The sequence below is a fragment of the Scyliorhinus torazame genome, chromosome 10 (assembly GCF_047496885.1).
Source record: "Scyliorhinus torazame isolate Kashiwa2021f chromosome 10, sScyTor2.1, whole genome shotgun sequence".
NCBI classification, from domain to species: domain Eukaryota; kingdom Metazoa; phylum Chordata; class Chondrichthyes; order Carcharhiniformes; family Scyliorhinidae; genus Scyliorhinus; species Scyliorhinus torazame.
In genome coordinates, this window is record NC_092716.1 from 100,238,299 (window position 1) to 100,255,181 (window position 16,883).

At 51.5% G+C, this 16,883-nt stretch overlaps 1 protein-coding gene across 1 annotated transcript in view; it reads right to left on the minus strand.

Annotated features, from left to right (window-relative positions):
• The window catches only part of LOC140430237 (Y+L amino acid transporter 2-like), a 322,420-nt gene that overhangs the window by 89,716 nt on the left and 215,821 nt on the right, over window positions 1-16,883 (minus strand). The window contains exon 5 of the mRNA XM_072517666.1: window positions 16,156-16,259. Coding sequence (XP_072373767.1) covers window positions 16,156-16,259 — 104 coding nt within the window. The remainder of the gene's footprint in view (window positions 1-16,155; window positions 16,260-16,883) is intronic.

A 16,883-nucleotide genomic window follows, 5' to 3' on the forward strand; every position in this document is an offset into this window, starting at 1 on the left:
GGAGTTCGCTACCCCTGTCTATGTCTGGGCGACGCCGGCCAGCACCTGGGCAATGGCGCCGATGCCCTCAGCGATGGCCTGCTGAGACTGGGCCACGGCCTGCTGGGACTGGGCCACGGCGTTGAGCGCCTCTGCAATCTGCTGCTGGCTCTGGCTCATGGCTTCCTGTGAGAGGGCAGCCATGTCCTGGGCCACGGATGCCGCCCGCACGGAACGCTCCAGGCCTTGCATACTGCGACCCATGTCTGACACCGTCACACCCATTGCCTCCACCGCGGACGCCACCCGTGCGGTATCGGTCTGGGTGGCACGCATGACCGGCACCAATCCCTGCTCCTGCACGTGGGTGGACTCCTCCACCTGCGTCTGCAGCTGCTGCAAGCCGGCCGTCACCCCCTTCGATCGTCCCTTGGCCTGGGACTGCATCGGGTCTATGGGTGGGTGTGGTGACCCCAGGAACCCGGGACCCGTCTGGGCAGCAGATGGGTGCTTGCGCCTGGCTGCCCTCTGACCGCCCGGCCCCTCGGCTGCCCTGCCTCCACCTGCTGTACCGGGGCGGCTGTGTTGTGCGCACCAGTTAGTGTCCCAGATGCCTCATAGCTAAAATGCCCAACCGAGGTGAGTGTCTCTGCGATGGTGGAGGGTGTGGGAGATAGCAGTGGCGTAGTGTCGTGCTCCTCATCCAACCCAAAGTCCAGGATCCCCTGGAGTGGTCATTCTTGTCCATCCGTCCCCTGTGTGTGGGTGTCGTGTGCGTCAGTGTCCTGTGCGTCAGTGTCCTATGCGTCAGTGTCCTGTGCGTCGGTGGCTCACCCTGGCTGCCCTGACAAGGTCATTGATCTTCTTGTGACACTGGACCGCCTGTCCTTGCTGTCACGGCCACGGCACTGACGGCCTCTGCCATCTCTCTCTCCACAGGCGCCTCGATGCCCCGCTCCTTGAACCTCAGCGCTGCGTGGCGGGCGGCCATTTTGACGGGTTTCCGGGGGGGGGGGCGTATTTTGTGCTGCCACGCGGGGGGACTGTCCTTTGTGCTGTGACGCCTCGCGCGTCCGTGACGGGTGACGCCATCGCGAATGGCGCCACGCCGCTGCTAGCCCATTCCGCGCCGGAGAATTCGCAACGTTTCGGAGGGGCTTGACGCCGGAGTGTTTCATGCCGTTTTTGGCGCCGGGTTTGGGCCATCGCGCCGATGCACGGAGAATCCCGCCCCATGTGTGCCAAACAACATAAGCAGCAAGTGACAAACAGAGCTAAGCGATTACAAAACCACCGGATGAGAGCTGAGCTCTGCAGTCCTGCCACATCCAGCCATGAATGGTAATGGACAATTAAACAATTCAATGGAGGAGGAGGCTCCAGAAATACCCCATTCTAAATGATGGGGGAGTGCAGAGCAAAAGTAAGGCTGAAGCATTTGCAAAAATCTTCTGGCTGAATGGATAATCCATCTCAGCCTCCGCTGGACGTCCCCAGCATCATAGATGTCAGTCTTCAGCCAATTCGATTCACTTCAAATGATATCAAGAAACAGTTGAAGCCACTGGATACTGCAAAAGCCTATGGGCTCTGTCAATATTCTGGTAATAGTAGTGAAGACTTACACTCCATAGGTTGTTGTGCCCATAGCCAAGCTGATCCAATACATCTACAACACTTGCATCTACGCAGCAATGTGGAAATTTGCCCAGGTATCAAAAAAAAGCAGGATAACCTGGCAAATTACTGCTGTCTACTCTCAATTATCAGTAAAGTGATGGAAGGGGTCATCCACAGTGCTATCAAGTGGGACTTGCTTCGCAATAACCAGTTCAAAGTTTGAGTTCCACCAAGATCCTTCAGCTCCTGACCACATTAAAACTTGGGAGCTTGGTTCAAACATGGACAAAAGAACTGAACGTCAGCAGTGAGGTGAGAGTCTTAATATCAAAGCATCATTTGACCAAGTGTAGCATCAAAGAACCAAAACTGGAGTCAATAGGAATTAAAGAGAAAACTCTCTACTGGTTGTATGAAGGAAGATGGTTGTGGTTGTTAGAGGTCAATCATCTCAATCCCAGGACATCACTGCAAGAGCTCCTAGACCCAACCAGCTTCAGCTGCTTAGCAATGATATCATTTCCATCGTAAGGTCAGAAGTGGGGATGTTTTCTGATCATTGCACAATCATAGAATTGTGGAGGCAGAAGGAGGCCATTTGGCCCATCAAATCTGCACCAATCCTTTGAAAGAGTACTTTATTTTGGCCCACTCCTCCTTCCAATCTCCATAACCCTACCTCACCAGCACACCTTTGGACACTAATGGGCAGTTTAGCATGGCCAATCCACCTAACCTGCACATCTTTGGACTATGGGAGAAAACCAAGCAAGCCCATTGAGACACAAGGAGAAATTGCAAACGCCACACAGATAGTCACACTTATAGTCACCCAAGACTGGCATTGAACCCGAGTCTCTAGCATTGTGAAGCAGTAGTGCTAACCATTGTACATAGAAACATAGAAGATACATGCAGGAGGAGGCCATTCGGCCCTTTAAGCCTGCTCCGCCATTCACCACAATCATGGCTGATCATCAAACACAATAGCCTAATCCTGGTTTCTCTCTATAACCGTTAATCCTATTCGCCTCAAGTGCCATAACTAGCCACCCCTTGAATGTATTCAATGTCTTGGCCTCAACTACTTCCTGTGGTAATGAATTCCACAGGCTCACCACTCTTTGGTGAAGAAATCTCTCCTCACCTCTGTTCCAAATCCTCAGACTGTGACCCCTGGTTCTGGACACACCCACCATCGGAAACATTCTCCCTGCATCCACCTTATCTAGTCTTGATAGAATTTTATAAGTCTCTATGAGATCCCCCTCATTCGTCTGAACCCCAGCGAAAACAATCCTAACCTAGTCAATCTTTCCTCATATATCAGTCCCGCCTTCCCCGGAATCAGTCTGGTAAACCTTCGCTGCACTCCCTCGAGAGCAAGAACATCCTTCCTCAGAAAAGGAGACCAAATCTGCACACAATATACTAGGTATGGCCTCACCAAGGCCCTGTATAATTACAACAACACATCCCTGCTCCTGTACTCAAAACCTCTCGCAATGAAAGACAACATACCATTTGCCTTCTTTACCGCCTGTGGTACCTGCATGCTTACCTTCAGCGACTGCTGCGCAAGGACACCCAGCTGCACACTCCCCTCTCCCAATTTACAGCCATTCAGGTTGTAATCTGCTTTCTTGTTTTTGCTTACAAAGTGAATAACCTCACATTTATCCAAATTATACTGCATCTGTCATTGATTTGCCCATTTACCCAAACTGTCCAAATCATGCTGAAGGATCCCTGCATCCTCGTCACAGTTCACCCTCCCACCTAACTTGGTATCATCTGCAAACGTTGAGATGTTACATTTTGTTACATTAATTTTTATTGTGAATAGCTGGGGTCCCAGCACTGATCCCTGTGGTGCCCCACTAGTTACTGCCTGCCAATTTGAAAAATATTTTATTGAGGCATTTATATATTAACACAACAAACATAATCACAAATCAAATCAAGCCGACAGGGCTGCAAATACCCAACTCAACAAAATGTCCTTCCCCCCCACCACCAATGCTGGGGGCGGGGAGGTAACAAGTGTGTGGGACGGGGGTTGGTGCCACGGGCACAGTGCTGCCTACTCATCCTGCCCGCCCTGAGGAGGTTGCGCAATTTTTTCAGGCACTGTTGTCCGCTCCTGGCGGTGGGGCCCACGGCGTCTGTCACCTGCGCCCAGGCCCTGTGTAAGGTGGTGAGTGGCAGCCCCCGTCCCACCCCAGGGTAGAGGGTGGCCCGCTTCTCCTACATGACGTCTAGCATGGTCTCGAGCGCAACTTCTGCGAACCGGTGTGCCGTTCTCCGTGCTACCATCTTGTTGGCTGGAATGAGTGTTTGTGGGGAGTGAAGTGCAATTTGCGGTTGCAACTTGTCAGCCTCTCAAGTGTCAATCCCGATCCTGGCAAATCCGCCACTCATTAGAACCGACCGTGTTTCACGTGGTGCCGATTAACGGTTGATGAACTGCTCTGGGAGCACCGCCAATTCAGTTGTCGCAGAAGTCCACCGATTCTGTCCCGGAGTCAACACTTAGTCTCTGAAAAAGAGAATCCCGTCCATGAAGTTTAGGACACAGAGGCACTCTTGTGAGAGTAATATTTTCAGCACCTTCCAGTTCTGGGTATGTTGTCTGGACAAATCTAACTCTGATATAAATAATCCGTACAGTGAAAAAGGAAAACCTTACCTATGGCACACAGTCATGTTATCCGATCAGTAGTAAAGTACATAGCCAGGTTGTAAATGTATTGAATATTATAACAGTTGGGACTTCCGGTGTGGCCATGGAGTGACCGGTCACACATTTGGTGGCTCCTGCTCAAGGCAATATTTTTTGGTCTTTTCTGTGCCCAATAGCAAAGTATTTGATTTTGAGAGGAGCAGGAGTGTCTGTAGAAGATGTTACTCCTCTGGTGTGGTTGGTGGATGGGTCCACGAACTAGGAGTGGGGTGAGAAGAAAAGAGCTACTGGAACAGGAGAGTCTTCGTAGAGCGCCACAGGATAAGATGGCAGAGGGAAAGGGAGATGCCTTGCCCGCCCAGTGGTCAGCTAATGGAGTTTCTCAACACAAAGTTCAGTCAGTAGAGGAAGGAGGCCAAAGTGGTGGAGCCAATCAAAGCATGGATCGTGTGAGTGGAGCAGAGGCTGGGGTCCCAGGGCCAGGCCATCCAGAAAGTGCAGGACGCGGTGGGGGAGCAGTTGGCCTCATTGGTGGCCGCGGTGGAGGTGATGCAGGAGACCCAAAGGAGGCTGAAGGAGAAGGTGGAGGATCTGGAGAATCGCACCAGAAGACAAAACCTGAGGATCGTTGGGATGCCCGAAGGAATCGAAGGGGTGGAGGCCGACACGTACGTGGCCAAAATGTTGGAGAATCTGATGGGGGAGGGGTCTTTGACCGGCCTCTGGAGGTCAACCATGCTCACAGGGCGCTGATGCGGGAGAGTCGCCAAGGGTGATGGTGGTGCGGTTGCACCGCTTTCTGGATAAAGAGAAGATCCTTCGATGGGCGAGGCAGACAAGGAAGTGCACCTGGGAACAGAATGAGCTGCGTGTGTACCAGGACTTGGGAGCAGAACTGGGGAAGAGGAGGGCCGGGTTTATCCGGGTCAAGGTTGCCCTCTTTAAGAAGGGGGTGAAGTTTGGAGTGCTGTACCCAGTCTGCCTCTGGGTGACTTTTCAGAAGATTGGATTGGATTGGATTTGTTTATTGTCACGTGTACCGAGGTACAGTGAAAAGTATTTTTCTGCGAGCAGCTCAACAGATCATTAAGTACATGAGAAGAAATGGGAATAAAAGAAAATACATAATAGAGCAACACAACATATACAATGTAACTACATAAGCACGGCATCGGATGAAGCATACAGGGTGTAGTGTTAATGAGGTCAGTCCATAAGAGGGTCATTTAGGAGTCTGGTGACAGTGGGGAAGAAGCTGTTTTTGAGTCTGTTCGTGCGTGTTCTCAGACATCTGTATCTCTTGCCCGATGGAAGAAGTTGGAAGAGTGAGTAAGCCGGGTGGGAGGGATCTTTGATTATGCTGCTCGCTTTCCCCAGGCAGCAGGCGGTGTAGATGGAGTCAATGGATGGGAGGCAGGTTTGTGTGGTGGACTAGGCCGTGTTCACGACTCTCTGAAGTTTCTTGCGGTCCTGGGCCGAGCAGTTGCCATACCAGACTGTGATGCAGCCCGATAGGATGCTTTCTATGGTGCATCTTTAAAAGTTGGTAAGGGTTAATGTGGACATGCCGAATTTCCTTAGTTTCCTGAGGAAGTATAGGCGCTGTTGTGCTTTCTTGGTGGTAGCGTCGACGTGGGTGGACCAGGACAGATTTTTGGAGATGTGCACCCCTAGGAATTTGAAACTGCTAACCATCTCCACCTCGGCCCCGTTGATGCTGACAGGGGTGTGGACAGTACTTTGCTTCCTGAAGTCAATTACTAGCTCTTTAGTTTTGCTGGCATTGAGGGAGAGATTGTTGTCGCTACACCACTCCACTAGATTCTCTATCTCCCTCCTGTATTCGGACTTGTCGTTATTCGAGATCCGGCCCACTATGGTCGTATCGTCAGCAAACTTGTAGATGGAGTTGGAACCAAGTTTTGCCACGCAGTCGTGTGTTTACAGGGAGTAGAGTAGGGGGCTAAGTACGCAGCCTTGCGGGGCGCCGGTGTTGAGGACTATTGTGGAGGAGGTGTTGTTGTTCATTCTTACTGATTGTGGTCTGTTGGTCAGAAAATCGAGGATCCAGTTGCAGAGTGGGGAGCCAAGTCCTAGGTTTTGGAGCTTTGATATGAGCTTGGCTGGGATTATGGTGTTGAAGGTGGAGCTGTAGTCAATAAATAGAAGTCTAATGTAGGAGTCCTTGTTTTCGAGATGCTCTAGGGATGAGTGTAGGGCCAGGGAAATGGTGTCTGATGTGGACCGGTTGCCGTGGTATGCAAATTGCAGTGGATCAAGGCATTCTGGGGGTATGGAGGTGATGCGCTTCATGATCAACCTCTCGAAGCACTTCATTACGACTCAAGTCAGGGCCACTGGTCGGTAGTCATTGAGGCACGTTGCCTGGTTCTTCTTTGGTACCGGTATGATGGTGGTCTTCTTGAAGCAGGTGGGGACCTCGGAGAGGAGTAGGGACATGTTAAAGATGTCCGCGAATACCTCTGCCAGCTGGTCCGCGCAGGCTCTGAGTGCACGACCAGGGATCCCGTCTGGGCCCGTCGCCTTCCGAGGGTTCACTTTCAGGAAGGCCAATCTGACTTCGGAAGCTGTGATGGTGGGTATGGGTGAATTATGGGCTGCTGGGGCACTCGACAGCGGATTGTTGGTTCCCTGCTCGAACCGAGCATAGAATGCATTGAGTACTGTTTTGGCATGCCAGCAGTGGCAATGGAGTTCAAGAGAGACAATGGACTTGGAGGAGACTGAGGACATTGAACTTTGGAGGAATTTGTGCATGTGCTTGTTTTTTGAAAATAATTTCCCTTTGAGGTGTTTCCTGTGTTTTGATAGCGGGGTTTTTGGACGGCAGGCTGTTTATGGAGGAACATCGAGGGTGAGTGCACCTTTTGCTCCTCTTTATGGGGGTTATGGAAGGGGGGGGAGAATTGGGGGGTTAGGGAGGCCTTGGGCCGGGGCCACCATGCTAGATGGGCGGGCTAGTTAACGGGAGTGAAGTGGGGGGTTGTCAGGAGGTAGGCATGGGGGGGGGGTGGAGAATGGGGTTGATGCTTTGTTTAAGAGTAGGGTGAGGGGTGAGGGCTGTTAACAAGGGTATGGTTGATGTGGCACAGTTGGAAAAGGATCGATGACTGTGAACATCTTGGGGTGGGCCTGGAGGGTTGTGTGATTCGGGCTGGGGGCTGGCCCAAAAAGGGAAACGGCTGATCGGCAGGGGGGGGAGTCGCCCGACCAGGCTGCTCACGTGGAACGTGGGGCCGGTCAAACGTGTTTGTGAAGGTGGTCATGGCATTTTTGCAGGAGGCCCGCACTTAAAGATAGGGGAGCAGACAAGGTTGGGGAAAGGATGGGTGGGGCAGGTGTTCCACTCGGGTCTAGACATGAAGACGAGGGGGGTGGCGGTGTTGGTGAATAAGCAGGTGGCGTTTGAGGTGGGGAATTTTGTGGCAGACTCAGGGGGGAAGTTCGTAATGGTGAGTGGAAAGCTGGAGGGGTTCCGGTGGTCCTGGTAAACGTTTATGCCCCAAATTGGAATGATGTCGACTTTATGAGGCGGGTGCTGCGGAAGGTTTTCGGACTTGGACTTGCACCGGTTGATCACGGGGGAGGATTTTAATATGGTTATTGAGTCGAGATTGGACTGGTTGAGCGCAAGATCGGTGAAGTTGTCGGCAGTAGTGAAGGAGCTAAAGGGGCTCAGGGAGCACTTGCGGGGGGGTGGACCTGTGGAGATTTGGGAGTCCGTGGGTGAAGGAATTTTCATATTTATCCCACGTGCACCGGATTGACATTTTTATGTTGAACAAGGTGTTATTCGCGATCGTGATCGCTTCTCTGACCACGCGCCGCACTGGGTGGATTTGCTGTCCCCCTCCCCGAATACAACAGTTCCTGGATGGGCTGGTGTTTCCCAAGGTAGAGGAGGAGTTGGTGCAGGGATTGGGGGCCCCAATCAGGCTGAGGGAGGTGATGGAAAGCACGGGGGCGACTCAAGCAGGAAAGGCACCGGGTCCGGATGGGTTTCTGGTGGAGTTTTCTGAAAGGTTTTGGGGGGACCTGGGGCTGGTGAGGGTGTATAATGAGGCAAAGGAGAGGGGGGGATCACCTCGCTACAATGTTGCAGGCTTCCATCTCCCAGATATTGAAAAAGGACAAAGATCTAGAGCTGTGTGGGTCGTACTGCCTGATTTCGTTACTGAGCGTAGACGCCAAATTGTTGGTGAAGGTGTTGGCTTCGTGAATCAAGGACTGCATCCTGAGGGTGATAGGCAAGGATCAAACGGGTTTCATGAAAGAGAGGCAGTTGTCGGCGAATGTGAAGAGGCTGCTTAACATAACTATGATGCCTTTGGAGGGGCAGGAGGTGGAGGTGGTGATGGACGCTGAGAAGGCATTTGACTGGTGGAGTGGGAATATTTATGGGAGGTGCTCGGGCGGTTTTGGTTCGGGCAGGGGTTTGTGGACTGGGTCCGGTTGCTATACAAAGCACCGGTTGCAAGTGTGCGGACGAACTGAATGAATTTGGGATATTTTGGGTTGCATCGGGGGACGAGGCAGGGGTGCCCACTCTCTCCTTGCTCTTTGCTTTGGCGATAGAGCCGTTGGCAATGGCGCTCAGAGCGTCAGGGTATTGGAGAGGGATTGTGCAGGGGCGCGCTGAGCATAGGGTCTCGTTATATGGGGACAACTGGCTGCGATACATTTTGGACCCATTGGGGGTGGGGGTGGGGGGGGGGGGGGAATTATGGGGGATTTTGGAGGAATTTGGCCAGTTCTCTGGGTACAAGTTGAATATGGGAAAGAGGGAGGTGTTCCCGATTAAGAATTGGGGGCAGGATAGGAGATGGGGCAGTTGCCATTCAAGGTAGTGGGGGCTAGTTTGCAGACAGTAAAAATGACAGTGTTACGAAGATTTCTGTTCATGTTTCAGAACCTCCCAATCTTCGTCCTGAAGGTGTTCTTCAAAAAGATCAATGCCCTGATCTCTGGATTTGTGTGGACGGGGAAGACCCCGCGTGTCTGGAGGGTTTTTCTGGAGTGGGGGCGAGGAGGGCAGGCGGCTGGCGTTGCTGAACATGAGGAACTATTACTGGGCAGCGAACATTGCCATGGTCAGGAAATGGGTAGTGGGGGACGGGTCAGCATGGAGGCAGATGGAGGTAGCTTTATGTAGGGGAACGTGCTTAAGGACGTGTTGTCAGCGCCTCTGTCCTTCTCGCTGGCCAGATACTCCGTGAGCCCAGTGGTGGTGTCGGCCTTTAGGGTGTGGGGGCAGTGGAGGCAGCATTTGGATTGGAGGGTACCTTGGTATGTGCACTGATCTGTGACAACCATAGGTTTACGCCCAGGGGGCTGGATGGGAGGTTTTGGGGAAGGTGGCAGGCAGTGATTGAGCGATTTGGTGATTTGTTTATAGAGGGCAAATTCTCAAAGCTGGAGGGCCTGGAGGATGAATACCTGTTGCCCAACGGGAATGATTTTAGGTACCTGCAGGGATTTTGTAAAGAAAGAGATACCATCCTTTCCTGGGCTGCCACCCCTGGGGTTGCAGGATAAGGTACTGTCGAAGGAGGAAATATGTGAGGGGAAGGTGTCTGCGATCTACAAGGAGTTGATGGACTGGGAGGGGGCCCTGGTGGGGGTCATAAAGCGTAAGTGGGGGGGACAGCTGGGAGGGGAGGTGGAGGCTGGCACGTGGGCTGTGGCCCTGTGACATCATCGTGTGTGAGATTAAGCCTTATTCAGTTTTAAGTAATTCATAGGGCACATATGATGGTCACACTGATGAGAAGGTTTTTTGAGAGTTTAGAGGACAGGTGCGGGCGGTGCGTGGGGAGGCCAGCGAATCACGTTCACATGTTTTGGGCATGTCCAAAGTTGAAGGGGTTCTGGCAGGGGTTCGCGGACGTAATGTCCGAGGTGCTGGGGGTGAAGGTGTCCCTGGGCGCAGAAGTTGCGATTGTCGGGTTGTTGGAAGACCCGGGAGTCCAGGGGGTGAAAGAGGCCGATGTTTTTTAGGCCTTTTCCTCACTGATAGTCCGAAGACATCTTACTCGGATGGAGGGACTTGGAGCTGCAGAAAGCAGGGGTGTGGGTGAATGATCTGGCAGACTTTCTGAGGCTGGAGAAGGTCATGTTCGTCCTGAGGGGGTCAGTTGATGGCTTCACTGGAGGTGGAAGCCGTTGATTGACTTCTTCAAGGAGAATTGAGGGGTCAGCAAAGGCCACCATGTTGTCCTCTGGACCTGATTGGCACGGGGTTACACACCATGCTAAAATGTCGACAATTCACCTCCTGCAATAGATATTGGAATACAGCCAGCAATGGTGGCCTTCTTCCTCATCGCCGCAGCCCTGGGGGATGCACTAAGGCTGTACGAGCTGGAGCTGCTTGAGGAGGAGGATGCTGCATCAGCGAAGCTTGCCACAGAGGAACAGGAGGCAGCCAGTGAGGATGGAGAGCCAGCCGCCCAACAGGCCGAGGAGGAGTTGGGAAGGAGGCGCCACGAGGCCTCGTGTATACCGGCTGTGCTTATCAGGACCTGCCGGACCAGGCATGCAGTCGAAGACTCCGGTTGAGCCGGAGGACAGTGCGACATATCAGCCAGATCATGGTGCACCTGACACCTGTGGGGAAATGGGTGAGGACACCCGCTCCCAGTGGCCTTCAAGGTGACGGTTGCCCTGAACTTCTACATCATGGGGTCCTTCCAGGTGCCGAATGGGGACCTGTCCTGGATCTCACAGAGCTCGGTAACAGGGGAATCTGCTCCATCACTGAGGCCCTACAAGCACAGTCAGCACAATACATTAATTTCAAGGTGAACCAAGCCCACCAGGATGCCCGGGCAGCGGGGTTCGGCGCCATTGTCAAGTTGCCCCGGGTCCCAGGGGTGATCGGTGGGATGCATATCGTCCTATGAGTACCTGCAGATGACAGGCCGCTCTTTACAAACCGAAAGGGATTCGATGAATGTGCAGCTGGTGTGTGACCATCAGGTTCGCATCATGCACGTCTGCGCCTGACACAATGCCTTCATCCTGGTACTCTTGACAGTTTCTGGCCTTTCTGAGGTGCACCCCCAGCTGGGGGGCTGAATCCTGGGCAACAAGGGTTCTCCACTGCGGTCGTGACTGATGTCAGCCATCCGGAGGCCGTAGACCGATGCGGAGACTCGCTACAATGACGCCCATGCCACGACTCGGGGCATGATCGAGCAGGAGGTAGAAGGTACCAGGACTGCTCTGGCGGGGCCCTCCAGTAGAGTGCTGGGAGGGTCACCAAGATCGTGGTGGCCTGTTGCATCCTCCATAACATTGCACAGCAGAGGGGCGACCTGCTGTAGAAGGAGGATGAACGCCTGTCCTCGTCCGATGAGGAGGATGCGGGGGAAGGCAAGGATGGGAAGGACATGGGTCCAGGCAGGTACGAGATGCCACATAATGTGTGCGCCAGGGCCAACGCGCAAGGGGTGCACTAATCGCCTCCAAGTTCACTGACTAGGGGTACTGGCCAGGGACACGGACAACACATTCCTACACCCTCTTTTGCAGCCTCCGCTCTGATAACTGCCTGCTTCACCATGGGGTGTTGGTCCTGGGTTGGCAGTAATAGCGGGTCTGGCCCATGGGATGGAGGATGATGCCAACTCGCTATGGAATGAGTTCTGTGCTCCACATCATTTGACAACATCTGCCTCCTGCCCACAGTAATACTTTCCACTGTCCATCTGGGTGATCCCTGCACGAGACCTGGCCATTCCATCACACGGTCTCACTGAACCTTGTGGTCCCTGGGCCAAGCCCTCCCACTAGCTCCGCCCATTCCATACCCTCCCCCCTTCTGCGGCCAGCCCTGTCCAGCCCATCCATCCACCCTTCTGACAAAGCTCCGTGGCAGGTTGTAATGTTGAATCATAGAATTTACAGTGCAGAAGGAGGCCATTTGTCCCATTGAGTGTGCACCAGCCCTTGGAAAGAGTACCCTAGTTGAACCCACACCTCCACCATATCCCCGTAAACCCACGGAACCTTTTTGGACACTAAGGGCAATTTAGCTTGGCCAATTCACTTAACCTGCATATCTTTGGACTGTGGAAGGAAACCGGAGCACACGGAGGAAACCCACGCAGAGACGAGGAGAATGTGCAGACTCCGTGCAGACAGTGACCCAAGCTGTGAATCCAACCTGGGACCCTGGAGCTGTGAAGCAATAGTGCCACCATTGTGCTACCGTGCCGCCCCTTGTGCACAGGTGTTTAATCTGAACAAATATGTACAGATTTGTTTCCGAGCTCCTAATGTTATACTGCGCCCTGCAGCATGCCAACTTGACTGGTTCTACTTTTCTGGCCTTACAGGCACTCACGCTATATAAGAACAAAGAACAAAGAAAAGTACAGCACAGGAACAGGCCCTTCGGCCCTCCAAGCCTGTGCCGACCATGCTGCCCGTCTAAACTAAAATCTTCTACACTTCCTGGTGCCGTATCCCTCTATTCCCATCCTATTCATGTATTTGTCAAGATGCCCCTTAAATGTCACTATCGTCCCTGCTTCCACCACCTCTTCCGGCAGCGAATTCCAGGCACCCACTACCCTCTGTGTAAAAAACTTGCCTCGTACATCTCCTCTGAACCTTGCCCCTTAAACCTATACCCCCTAGTTATTGACCCCTCTACCCTGGGATAAAGTCTCTGACTATCCACTCTGTCTATGCCCCTCATAATTCTGTAGACCTCTATCAGGTCACCCCTCAACCTCCGTCGTTCCAGTGAGAACAAACCGAGTTTATTCAACCGCTCCTCATAGCCAATGCCCTCCATACCAGGCAACATACTGGTAAATCTCTTCTGCACCCTCTCTAAAGCCTCCACATTTTTCTGGTAGTGTGGCAACCAGAATTGAACACTATACTCCAAGTGTGGCCTAACTAAGGTTCTATACAGCTGCAACATGACTTGCCAATTCTTATACTCAATGCCCCGGCCAATGAAGGCAAGCATGCCGTATGCCTTCTTGACTACCTTCTCCACCTGTGTTGTCCCTTTCAGTGACCTGTGGACCTGTACACCTAGATCTCTCTGACTTTCAATACTCTTGAGGGTTCTACCATTCACTGTATATTCTCCACCTGCATTAGACCTTCCAAAATGCATTACCTCACATTTGTCCGGATTAAACCCCATCTGCCATCTCTCCGCCCAAGTCTCCAAACGATCTAAATCCTGCTGTATGCTCTGACTGTCCTCATCACTATCCGAAATTCCACCAACCTTTGTGTCGTCTGCAAACTTACTAATCAGACCAGTTACATTTTCCCCCAAATCATTATATACTACGAACAGCAAAGGTCCCAGCACTGATCCATGTGGAACACCACTAGTCAGAGCCCTCCAATTCGAAAAGCACCCTTCCATTGCTACTCTCTGCCTTCTATGACCCAGCCAGTTCTGTGTCCATCTTGCCAGCTCACCCCTGATCCCATTTGACTTCACCTTTTGTACCAGTCTACCATGAGGGACCTTGTCAAAGGCCTTACTGAAGTCCATATAGACAACATCCACTGCCCTACCTGCATCAATCATCTTTGTGACCTCTTCGAAAAACTCTTTCAAGTTAGTGAGACACGACCTCTCCTTCACAAAACCATGCTGCCTCTCGCTAATACGCCCATTTGCTTCCAAATGGGAGTAGATCCTGTCTCGAAGAATTCTCTCCAGTAATTTCCCTACCACTGACGTAAGGCTCATCAGCCTGTCGTTCCCTGGATTATCCTTGCTACCGTTCTTAAACAAAGGAACAACATTGTCTATTCTCCAGTCCTCCGGGCCATCACCTGAAGACAGTGAGGATCCAAAGATTTCTGTCATGGCCTCAACAATTTCTTCTCTAGCCTCCTTCAGTATTCTGGGGTAGATCCCATCAGGCCCAGGGGACTTATCTACCGTAATATTTTTCCAAGACGCCCAATACCTCGTCTTTTTGGATCTCAATGTGACCCAGGCTATCTACACACCCTTCTCCAGACTCAACATCCACCAATTACTTCTCTTTGGTGAATACTGCTGCAAAGTATTCATTTAGTACCTCACCCATTTCCTCTGGCTCCACACAAAGATTCCCTTGCCAATCCTTCAGTGGGCCAACCCTTTCTCTGGCTACCCTCTTGCTTTTTATGTACGTGTCGAAAGCCTTGGGATTTTCCTTAACCCTATTTGCCAATGACTTTTCGTGACCCCTTCTAGCCCTCCTGACTCCTTGCTTAAGTTCCTTCCTACTTTCCTTATATTCCACACAGGCTTCGTCTGTTCCCAGCCTTCTAGCCCTGACAAATGCCTCCTTTTTCTTTTTGACGAGGCCTACAATATCTCTCGGTATCCAAGGTTCCCGAAATTTGCCATGTTTACCTATCTTCCGCACAGGAACATGCCAGTCCTGAATTCCTTTCAACTGACATTTGAAAGCCTCCCACATGTCAGATGTTGATTTACCCTCAAACATCCGCCCCCAATTTAGGTTCTTCAATTCCTGCCTAATATTGTTATAATTAGCCTTCTCCCAATTTAGCACATTCACCCTAGGACCACTCTTATCCTTGTCCACCAGTACTTTAAAACTTACTGAATTGTGGTCACTGTTCCCGAAATGCTCCCCTACTGAAACTTCTATCACTTGGCCGGGCTCAATCCCCAATACCAGGTCCAGTACAGCCCCTTCCCTCATTGGACTATCTACATATTGTTTTAAGAAGCCCTCCTGGGTGCTCCTTACAAACTCTGCCCCGTCTAAGCCCCTAGCACTAAGTGAGTGCAGTCAATATTGGGGAAGTTGAAGTCTCCCATCACAACAACCCTGTTGTTTTTACTCGTTTCCAATATCTAGGTAGATCCCCAGACAGTGCATCAGGAGTGGAGGCAGCCTTTCGTTGATTCCACCGTGTGACCTTAGCCCTTTGGCGGCCGTCTTCTGCGGCTACCGGCTTCTGCTCGGGTGTCCCAGGTGGCGTGGTGCAGCCCTGTTCTGCCTGCTTCCCATGTGATGCGCCAGGGACAGGAGGAAGGGAGTCCGAGGTGCAGCAGTGTTCCGGCACCTACCCAGCGGGAGTCACTGGCACTGACCCCATCACCACCTCCTCCCTCGGGGTGCCCAGTGGTCCCAGGCTACTCCATGGGATGTGGGTGTGAGCGGAGCTAACCGCTGAGGCTCCCTGGCCACCCCGGAGGCCCGCTCTCATCTCGGGCAGGGTTTTGTGGCCATGGAGCACAGGGAGTGGACCACCTCCATCTGGGACTGTGCCACATCGCGCAGTGACTGTGTCACTACCTTCAGGGTCTGTGCCACATCAATCAGTGACTGCGTCATCTCCCTCTGGGACTGAGCCACCTCTCTCTGGGTCTGTGCCATGCTAGCCAGCACCTGGGCAATGTAGCCGATGTGCTAAGCCATGGCCCGCTGTGACTGGGTCACACTCAGGAGCGCCGCTACAATGGCCAGGTGGTTCTGGCACACAGCTGCTTGTGAGATGGCAACCCTGTACTGGACCTTGGCCACCACCTGCACAGATTACCCCAGGCCTTGGACATCCTGCCCCATGGCCGAAACCTTCGTGTCCCCCCTCCAAGGCCTCCACTGATGACACCACCCGTGCAGTGTTGGCCTGGGTGGCATGCATGGTCGGCACCATCTCTTGCACGGGGTTTAGCAATTGCCAAAAGAGTAACTTAATATAACTAGTGAAGTACATCTGAAGAAAATTGTGCACTAATTTACAAAAACCTATCAAAGTTAAAATTACTAAATAATGAAAACATTAATCATACAATGGAATGAGATTTACTTCAGCATGTACTGGGATGTGGGAGAGGAGCCTACCTTGAAGATAACATAATTGATGCATTAAGAGTGCTGTAACATGAGAGAGAGACTGAAATTGGGATGAGCCATTTCATTACTCCAAGGGTCTCTTCTGCGAATGTCTAAAAGACAAAAAAAAATCCCTAATGCACTTATACAATAATTCTCTGATTCAGAAGTTTTATTTTTCTAAAATAATCTCACTATGAGAAAGAAAAAGTCCATTCAAGTGGCTTGTCCAATGTCCGTTTGAGTCTATTTGTTCTAGAAGTATCTAATGTTATTAGATGCCAAATATAGTTTATATTCCAATCTCCTTCCCCAAAAGACCACACATCCTTTACCAGGTTAACTGCATTCTAGAATGCCTAAATTTGTTCATGAATGTTTGGTGTAAGTATTTTCTATTTCAAATAAACTAGTCTAGTTACATCCCGCTTAAAACTCAGTTTAAAACAGAGGACATTTATTTATTTTTAATCACTGTCCCTCTATATTCCTTAGTCTGGTGCTTCCCAGACTTTTTAACAAGGCGACTCCATTTTAATACCTCAGGCTTCATGTAACCCAAGAGCGGAGTGTTTGAGAGTTGTTGGCGAGGATTGGGGGTTTAGATCTTGAAGTGTAACCAGTCTAATTGACACATCTGGCTTTCTGTAGTGTCATTCGAGGGTACCTTTAAGACATGGATGTTTAAGCAATGTACCTTTAAGAAAACAGTAATGTCATAGAGTGGGTGGAGCTTA